At 34.3% G+C, this 10997-nt stretch overlaps 1 protein-coding gene across 1 annotated transcript; it reads right to left on the bottom strand.

Annotated features, from left to right (window-relative positions):
- Positions 1 to 760: 760 nt before the first annotated feature.
- On the bottom strand, positions 761 to 1420 carry LOC115957016 (protein NIM1-INTERACTING 2). The gene has a single exon (XM_031075282.1). It carries the CDS (start codon positions 1321 to 1323, stop codon positions 964 to 966), a length of 360 nt encoding a protein of 119 aa, XP_030931142.1. The 5' UTR covers positions 1324 to 1420; the 3' UTR covers positions 761 to 963.
- Between the last annotated feature and the right edge of the window lie 9577 nt (positions 1421 to 10997).

Below are 10997 nucleotides of genomic sequence, written 5' to 3'. Positions count from 1 at the left end.
GTTACGCCACATCATTCTGGATGTTCTCGCATCCCCATGAAGAGAAAATGATATTTTTGGATTTTTTGGGATTCGGTACACAAAACGAGGGTGAACAAAATACGGCATCAACACCTATTACCAGACTTACTAGCAAATGATATATCTCAACAAAATTCTTCACATATTCGAGCTGGGCTCAGTCTGGTCTCCATCTGGTGAATGGAATTTTTGTAGCAAAACAAGATTCATGGACTTCAAAGAACTCATGTCCTGGATACTCATAAACTACAACAATACTGAGCTCTTTGTGATGATAGCCCGGTCAGTTTGGAACTAACGAAACTAGGTTAAAAGCCTGGGAAACATTTTGCAATCAATTTTGAACTATGTTGAAGAGCTCGAAGGACTACTAGATGAGAGAGAAATTAATATACCGGACCTAGAGGCCTGAATTTACAGCAGTGGCCTCCACAGTGACCGCGGAGCTCTCTTTAAGTCTTCTAACATGTCGGGAATGGGTGTGATTCGAATCGGAACAGTGAAGGACTTCTAATGGCAGCTATGACTCTTCAGATTGATGATCTACTTCTACAGGTGGAAGAAATTGAAGCGATGGTAGCGTATACAGCAGCCAAGCTGCGTACTTGAAATTGGCATTATGAACACATTATTTTAAAAGCTAGCTCGTCATGATTTTCATTAATGAAATTACGATCTTCTGGTATTAAATAAATTTAAAAAAAGAAAAGAAGAGTAACCCTTCATCAACCAGCTAATAGTACAAAATTCGGCTTTGTATAAAAGATGAAATATTCGCAATTTAGAGGCACTTGCAAGAATTACTGTTCCATTCCTTAGGAGTTAACGACGACCTCCCCACAAAAAAGAAAAAAAGAGAAGACTAATAATACATGTAATAGTACCTTCCCATATATATATATATATATATATATGAAGCAAGCAATAAAGCAGTAGCATTTATTAAATATTGTTGCCTTTGAATGTTAGACCCAAGTTAAGATCCAAACTGGGAGTCCCTTCCTCAAAAATCTCTCTTTCTCCGTCATCTTTAACGCCGTTATCATCCACGAAATCCTCCAACACAAACGAGGGGTTCCACGACCCCTTCTTCATTGCCGTCAACTCACGGCTGGATTTGTCATTAGTACCCTTCTCGAAATACTTGACGGCCACGTGTATCCTCCGCAGTATCGCGAAGAACTCATCCACCTCCGTGTCCGTCACCGTCTTCTTCCCTCCGTTACAATCCTCCGCCTTCTTCTTCACTCTCTTCCCCTCCAACTCGCCGTTATCTTCCCGTTTCCTCTTCTCCGCTTCCATATATTGAAGAGTAAATTCCTTTCTGGGCAAGTAGTAGTAAAAATATATTAATTGATTTTGGTCTGCTCTTACTTCTATACGTAACTGGTATCTTGAGCCTTTGAGGGCCTATTGGTATTAAAAGTCTGGTTCTAATATACGCATTTTTGTCAAAGGAGTTCGATGGTATGATGAATGATGATGTTGGGTTGATGATGTCATTTGAATTAAGTGTCGTTGCGTCATGAAAGGCGACAAGATGACATGTGGAACATGGAGCGGTTGAAAAAACATCATCGATCAAAGCTGACTTGATTTGAATTCGGTGATGCAGAAAAGCATAAACAAATGTGAAAGGTTTGATATATGTACCTTTTGGATGGGATTAAAAAAACTTGGAACTAGTAAACGGTGTTCTTTAAAGCTTAAACAGCCTTTGTTATATAAACTCTTATACATATAATTAAATAATACTCCCAAATAAATAAATAGAAAAAAGGGTGAAAGGTTTGGTTCGTACTTATACGGAGCCATTTTTGCATAATGTTTATGTGGCAAAAAATACATAAAATAATATGTGTCTAAAAGTCAAGTGCACTTAATAAAATAGGGCTTTAAATACTTATTATTTTTTTTCTGCCTCATAAAGAGCACTCATAATAGTGGAGCTAAAAAACTATATAGTTATTTTAGCTCTACCAAAATACAAAAAAAATAACCCATGCAATAATGGAGCTAAATCTAATTTTTTTAGTTTCGTTGCTAAAAAAAAAAAAAAAAAAATTATTCTGCCGGCTATTAAAATAATACAACTTTGCTTTTTTTTTTTTTTTTTTTTTTTTTCACACCTTGCCTCTCTCTCGCGCTCACTCTCATCTCATCTGAAACTCATCTCTCTCAAGCTCACTCTCTCAACTCCGATCTCTCAAGCTCACTTACTCTGGTCTCTCAAGCTCACTCTCTCAACTCCAGTCTCTCTGAAGCTCAACGTCACTGACCCACTAGCCATCCCAAGTCATTGATCAGCCTCAGACCCACGCCATCCGCCTCAGTCCCACGCCACCGATCACTCTCATCTCTCTATCTCAATGTCTCTGACCCACGCCTCCACTGGCCTCAGCATCACCGGTCCAAGCCGACCCAAGGCCCAAGCCGCCGATCCACGCCTCCGCCCAGTCCTCCATCTCAACGCTCACCCAACACCAACAAGCCTGGGTTTCTCTAGGTTTCATCGTCAAAGCCGTCGCTGCTTTCCTCAACCCATTGCTTTGGTTTTTCGTCGATCCAAGCTTGATTGATTTTTTTTTTCTTTGTTATGGGCTGTGGTGGTGGTGGTGGTGGTGGTTGTGTGTGTGTGTGATTGTTGTTTATTATAGAAGATATATTATTTTATTGTGGTAGATATATTATTTTATTATAATGTTTATATTATTTTATTGTATTGAAAGTTAAAATAGATCTATTACTGTAACATGTGTATAGGTAAAATAGATAAAATAACTTTTAGTGAAGCTAAAACGTAAAATTTTTAATTCTACTATTATGGACGTTTTAATACAAGTATACAGTAAAACTTTTCCTTCAACAAGATACTGTTTCTGTAAACATTTTAGCTATTATAATATATATATATATATATATATATATATTTCTTTTTTTCTTTTTTTCCTTTTTCTTTTTTGTTTACGGTGATGAGCTGAGTCAAGTCCCTCTACTACTAGGACTTTTAGAATAGGCTTTCCAGTTGGAAGGAAGCAACTTGTTACTCGTGACTTGTGACTTGTCAAGCAAATAAAATAACACAAATAGAGCAACCAAGTCCGTGAAAAGCCCACTAGTATATTATTTAATAATCCATGAGGTGACATAAATTATTTTCTGTATGTACTAAAGATTCAGTAAGTTATTATTAATTTTTATTGTCAAAATTACTCTTAAATTAATTAATCAACAATTTTTAAAATAAGATTGAAATAGTAAGTTGAGAAAAGAAAGTTAGTTATTATTTTTTTTATAGTAAAAAATACCCCTACTTAAAACCTAAAAATGGGGTTAAAATAGTAAATTGACAAAAATAATAAATTTATACTCTACGTTGAAATACCTTCTTACTTCTAATAAGTTTTTACTTTTACTCAACAGCTTAAAAAATTTCCCACGTATTTATCTTCTCCACATTTTCTGAATAAAATTTTTCATAAAAAAGAAACATGAACAATAAAACTTCCCCCACTTTTCTTCTAAAAAAAGGGATGGGCTCCCCTCCCGTTTATAACTCTCCCGTTTACTCCCATTTTAATTTAGATGGCTGACACGTAGAACACAAAAAATCTAAGGATTTAAAAATGTCCATCTCATATTAAGCTTTTTCTCTCACTTTTTTTTTTCCTCTTTCTCTGACCAGGATCATAATCCTCAACTTCTCTTGCTCACTCTCTCATTTTCCAAACCTCTCATTATCAAAAAGAGAGTTCTCAGAGATCATCATCCTCAACATTTGATGGACTTCTGGACGGTGGCAATTTGGACTGAAGCGAGATTCACTTCCTTCCCTCAAAAAATAGAACATGAATTTTATATTTTATCTCATCAATTTTCGATGTCTTGAGGTCCCATTGTTATGACTTCTCATTTACTAGAAAATAAAAAAGATCAATTAGCCATTGATAGTGTTTGCAATGAAGTAAAAAATTGTTAACAGACAAATCCAAATATGCCTCTTTCTCCAACCAACATCATTACTGACACCTACGTCTAGATCAGAGCAAATCACTTATAAGACTCTAACTTACAATCTCAACACAATTTCTCTCTTTGTATCACCGCGCCTCAACAATAGCAAATTAGTAATGGCCTAACCCCAACTCATACCAAACTCGCAACCCATCGAAAGTCCTGCTCCAAAAATCCATATCACATCCGATCTAATTTTCTGCAACCACTGGCTGAAGAAAAAAAAATAGACACCTATAATCCATTAATCACACACAGCTTGCAACCCATATTCATTCAATCAGTATCTGCAAATCCCAAAGAAACCAACTCATACCCATCTACCTAGCCGGAGGACCTCCCTGTTTAGTTTCGCATCGCCACCAAACTGAGTCTTAATGCTCTCAGCCATTAATCTCACCACCGCTTCAGTCCAAACTGCCATCGTCTACCAAAGGATAAGGGTGATGTTGTTGATTAGAGAAAGAGGCAGATAAGAGAGAGAGGGGGGGAAAAAAAGAAAAAAGGAGTGAGAAAACTTAGGGGCTGTTTGGATTCATTTTTTTGATCACTCAATTTCCATCACTCATCACTCAATTTTTCACACCCGTTTGGCATCATCACCCAATTTCCATCACTCAATATTTTTCACACTATTTGTGAGCCTATACCTGTCAGCAAAAAAACCCAGAATTGAAGACCGAACAAGTGAAAAAAAAAGGGTCAAAAGTTACGGCTGTAGGTCCCCTATGTGTGTTTAATTACAATATTGCTATTGAGTTATGAGTTATTATAGAAACAGAGAATTGAGTGATGGAAACAGAGTTATCGTTTGCCAAATAACCTTTTTGCTATGGTTCCCACCATTTTTGAGTTATGAGTTATGGAAACAAAGAATTGAATTATGAGAATTGGCTATCCAAACAGCCCCTTAATATGTCATGGACGTTTTTTAACCCTTGGATTTTATGTGTGCTACGTGTTAGTCATTAAAATTAAAATGGGAGAAAACGGGAGAGTTATAAATAGGAGGGGAGCCTGTCCCCTAAAAAAAGAACTTCCCACTACTCACGTTTGAAAGAAAATAACTACCACTCCAATACAATAAGGAAAAACTATCCCACATAAAAAAAAAAAAAAAAAAAAAAAAAAAAAAAAAGTATGTCAAACTAAACTATCCCATGTTTCTTTTTCAAACTATTATATTATCTTTTTTTTTTTTTTTTTCTGGATTTATTACATTATCAATTTTTTTTTTATAACTATTACATCATCAATTGGATTTGGATAAACACGAAAAAGCTTCTAATTGAAAAATGAATCCTATTCTCTTTGAAAAAAAAAAAATCCTATCTATTTTTTCAAATTCTGATAAAAGAAAAATTATAATACTAAACCCAAAAAAAAAAGAGCTTTATCACACGTGCAAAGCGCATGTGATGAGGCTAGTATATATAAAAGGTTTTATTAATGTATGTCTGTCTTAAGGCATATGTTAGTAAACAATTTTAAGAAACTTTTATTGAAAAATAAAAAATCTATATATTAATTATGTGTTTAAATAAGAACAATTAAGTATAGATTTGTCCATTTAAATAAATTGAAAATTGTTGTATTTGAATTTGAAGTATTGCTCAATTTGATTAGGAAAAACTTAAATACACTATTTATATGGAAAACTAATTAAATTGAAATATGTGATTATATTGATTAATGTTATTGGTATTTTAAAAAGAAAAATTCATTTTAATAATTTGATAGTTACAATCAAAGATTAAATATTTGAATATTGAAAGTCTTCATTAGAAATGTTAAAAGGTGTCATTTGACACAATACAATGGGTAATTATACTGTATCCCTTATTTGTTTTGGGGCGTACGGTAGTAGACAACCTGCTATACTAGGTTACCAAAATATCACATTTGACGGTTTCATCTTCACATTGTGCAGTTTCAACATCACATGTGACAATTCTTTTGTCACATTCGATGGTTCCTTTATTTTTTTCTCACATTTGATGATTTCATTTTCACATTGTGCAATTTTGACATCACATGTGACAATTTTTTTGTCACATTCAGGGGTTCATTATTTTTTTTTTCTCACATTTGACAGTTTCATCCTCATATTATGCAGTTCCAATATCATATGCGACAGTTCTTTTGTCACATTCGGTGGTTTACTTATTTTTTCTCACATTTAACGGTTTCATTCTTACATTATGTAGTTTCAACACCACATGTGACAGTTCTTTTGTCACATTCTGTGGTTTCCTTATCTTTTTCTCACATTTGACAGTTTCATTCTCACATTTTGCAGTTCCAACATCACATGTGACTGTTCTTTTGTAACATTTGGTGTTTTTTTTTTTTTTTTCACATTTGACTGTTCCATTATCACATTTGGCAGTACCAACATCACATTTGACTGTACTTTTATCACATTTAGTGGTTCCTTTATTTTTTCTTACATTTGATGGTTCTACTGTCATATTAGGCAGTACCAACATTGCATCTGACTATACTTTTGTCACATTTGGTAGTATCCTATTTTTTTTTTCATATTTGACAGTTTCATCATCATATTGGACAATACCAATATTACATCTGACCGTACTTATACATTTAGGCCCACCACTAAAGTCACTTTTTTACTTACTGAAAGTTCAAATATGTGTATAAACACCCTTGAACGTTTAGACCCCCAAATTACAACTTAACCAATTCAAGCATTATGTCAAACAACTAGTGTCCGGAAACTTAACATAAGCTATAATATGGAATTGGTAAAACTATCTAAGTCAAATTAAAATCACAACCCACAGCAGATAATAAAAAGGCAAAGATAGAGAGGAAGGAAGATGCAAACACAAAGACAACACGCGATGTGTTATCGAAGAGGAAACCGAAGCCCTCGACGTAAAACCTCTCCGCCGCCCTCCAAGCGGTAAACAATCCACTAGAAAATATAGTTGAGATACATGGACAGCAATAGACCCTCCAAGTCTAATCTACCCAGTGCACCTAAGCCCTTTAGGCTTCTTGCTCCAACGAGGTTGCGCCGAACCTTTTTCTTTTCTAGCTTCCCGGGTTCCGCTACTAAACCGTAGTATCAACCAATGAAGATTGGTTCCTTCCTAACTGCTTCCTAGAAATCCAAATAACTCTCTCACAATAATGAAAATGGTGAGAACCAGGTTTGGTAAGATGCCTCTCAAGGATTTGACAATGGAGAGGAAGAGAGTTGAGAAATTTGAAGAGACTCTAATGTATAGATTGTGGGTGAATCAATCTTGTTTTTCTTTAGGGTTTCTCTCTCAAAATTCTCTCTGGAAGCTCTCTTACATTTGTGGGTAAAAGGGGTATTTATACTGGAGTGGGAGAGGAATGTGAAACGTCAGGATTTACAAAACAGGGGTGGCTCACGGCTTGACCTCGCGGCTTGACTAAGTCACGAGATCCAGTCACGAGATAACCGTATGGCCAGTTGTCCTGTTTTGTCCTGTAGTGCTCCTGCTAGCATGACTGTTCACCTTCTGGCATGCTTGGCACATGTGTTGCGTTTGGCGGCTTGTAGCCTCGAGTCACCCGCGAGGCCAAGCCGCGAGTCTCTGTTTTCTTTCACACTCTTGAGCAAACTTCACTCTATCTCACTCACTACCCTTACATCAATCCCACCTAAATACAAGATTACTAAATCCTGAATTACAAGCAAATTTGGCACGGAATAAAGCCAATTAGATGGTTGAATAAATTCAACCTTACACTTACTAATTACGCTCGTCACAATAGCAATTTCTTTTTTTTTTTAAAAAAAATTGTAGTTATAGCATTTTCCTCATTTTAAAAGCTATTTTAAAAATTTTAGATCTAAAATCTAAAACAAAATAAACATCCCAAAAAATTAGCCTAACCACAATAATTACTAATAGTAAAGTTAAAAACAATTAAACTCAATTAACCAATTTTGCCAAAAACGAACAACCCGGCCCTTTTAAAAATTTTAAACAAAATATTTTTTTCCTTCATAGTTTATCATTTTGACCATAATGAAAAGTGTCAGCCTCATTTGAGTCAGCAGGGCCTCCACTAGCTAAGTCTGAGAGAGCCCTAATAGCAATGAGAGAGCCCTAACACACACTAAATCCTTAGTGTAAGCAAGACCTATTAACATATGTATTAGTATTTGTTGGGAAATTTAAACCTCGTTCGATAGAATTAACAAGTTTTAAACCAAAATTGTTAATTAGATTTATTATGAATAAACCTTGCTAAAACAAACTAACATCAATATCATGTCAATATCATGCATAGCAGAAAATTAAATAAGACAAGATATGATAACCTAGGAAAACCAATGAAACAAACTAGTTTCATAGTAAAAAACCTAGGAGGAAACCTTCTCGAAAAGCAAAATTGTTAATTAGATTTATTATGAATAAACCTTGCTAAAACAAACTAACATCAATATCATGTCAATATCAAAATTGTTAATTAGATTTATTATGAATAAACCTTGCTAAACTAACATCAATATCATGTCAATATCATGTATAGTAGAAAATTAAATAAGACAAGATATGATAACCTAGGAAAACCAATGAAACAAACTAGTTTCATAGTAAAAAATCTAGGAGGAAACCTTCTCGAAAAGCAATCCACTATGGTAAAGAGAAGTTTCAGATCTAGTACAAAACCTTTGTCCCTAGAATTTACAATCCTCGTAGATGAATTTACAGTAAAAACCTTCTACCGCTTCAAAACCTCTGAACTCTTCAATATATAAGGCACTCGGTCACTTTTTCATGTGTTCTCCTTGTATTCTCATATGTGACGGCCTTTAAAATAAGCCTTATATATGTCTAGGATTGTAAGAAAAGAAACCCTACACATACATGTTAGCATGGGACAAAAATCAAATTTGAAAATTCTAATTTCATAATTCTCAATAGGTACATCTATCAAGCAACTGTCGAGACCTCGATAGATAGTATCTGTCGAGTAGTTGTCGGGAATTTGTCCAGCTTTAATGAACAATCCTTCTTCACGTGTTTTTTGGACAGATTTACATGGTTTCAATACTAGACTTGAACTCTTGTTTTTTAAAGTATTAAACACATTCTAGATTTACCTAATTACAAGTAAAGTGCATTTTGTCAAAGGATTAGTCAATTTTATATGAGATATATTCTTAACATGATTCACATATGTCCTAACAATCTCCCTTTTTGGCAATCCGTGACAAAACCACAACAAACAAATGAAATATGAGAAAATTCATAAATCACTCAACTCATATTCACTTGTTGAATACAATAAAATCTACCCTAACACAAACTCTTGAAAAATTTTGCAAGAAAAGAGTTCATGGAATGGAAGACTTTGACAACCTATATTTCTTAAAAACTTTAAACAAAACTCATCATGGCATCTTAGTGTGAAACAGAAATAAAAGATTGCATACATAAAGAAACATATGTATAAAGAAAGAAAAGAAACAACACATGTGGAGGTTGGTGAAGAAGACATACATCATATATATATATATATATATATATCAAAGATAAACACAATGTATGTAAAAAATGGTTACAAGACCGGTGTATAAGAAGAAGAAGCTAAAAGAAGCCCCCCCTAAGAAGATGAAACACAACTCCCCCTTACAAAAGCATGTATTTCTCCCTCTAACATGTAGAATCTTAAAAAGAAACCACATTTTTTGCACAATTTCTCCCCCTTTTTGTCATGATTGACAAAGGGTACAAGAAGCTAGAAAGTTCACCTGAGAAACATAAAATTGATCAAGGATGATCAAGGGGGCACAAGGAATCCATATAAATGCATGAATGTAATAAAACAAGATGCTATGCAAAAAAGATAAAAGAAAGATGCAAAACATGTGAAAAACAATGCATGTAAGAGGATCTCGAAAAATCGAGAAGCTATCGAGCAGAAGCCAACCTTGATGGATCGAGAATCTGTCGAGGATCTATCGGCTAGACAGAAAGTTTCTCGATGAATCGAAAATCTATCGAAAAGCTATCGAGACAAAGTCCAAAAATTTTTATGGATCAAGATTGCAATAACTTTTGTCGAGACATCTCGATGGATTGAGATTGTGATAACTTTTGTCAAGACAAGAAGAAAAAAGGGGCTCGATAGATTGAAAGTTGTTGAGTGGTATCGAGAAGCTGTCGAGATGCTCAAAAACAGTTTTTCAAAGAAGAGAAAAGCACAAATATGAATGCAATCAAAGATGCTACTCAACCAAATATCCAAACAATATTTTAAGCTCTCGAAAACATCTCTTAACAAAAAAAATGTCAAGCATTTAGATTCCAAACACACACACACACACACACACACACACACACACACACACACACACACAAAAAGTAGCAAAGAATATTGCGTGTTATGTGTGAAAAACATTGCAATATTGCATAAGTGTCTATATGTTATGACGATTTGAGATATGAGAAAATCACTTTAACTCACTCACAATCATAACTGCTTGATGAGGACTATCACCTTCAGGGTACATCCTATAACTCCTACATCTCTTAGAAGAGATGCTTGCAATCATATATAAAGCATTTTGAATCTTTTTGCTTTTATTTTTCTTTACATATTTTCTTTTTGTAAAGCATATCATGCAGGGGTATATAAGAGAGAAAAGAAATACCCAATGATGTTAAGCTTTTGATATTGTACTTTTGCTATGCCGAAGCATACATATGTCATATTATGATTGGCGGGCAATAGTGGTGAGATGGTTATTTATGTCTTTCTTTTATGATTTTCTAGTTATTCCCATCAAAAAGAGTGATATGATTGTTACGTACAAGAGATTACTTAATCTTACTCATCACAAATACGAGCCACAAAACTCTCTTGCTTAGTTGTGCATAGAGATATTCATCTAAGCTACAAAAGGTACAAAGTTTAGAAAATTTTGTTTCAATGGCCATTCAAGATACATA

This window comes from Quercus lobata, chromosome 1 (assembly GCF_001633185.2).
Source record: "Quercus lobata isolate SW786 chromosome 1, ValleyOak3.0 Primary Assembly, whole genome shotgun sequence".
NCBI lineage: Eukaryota > Viridiplantae > Streptophyta > Magnoliopsida > Fagales > Fagaceae > Quercus > Quercus lobata.
This window is presented reverse-complemented; position numbering and strand designations above follow the sequence as displayed.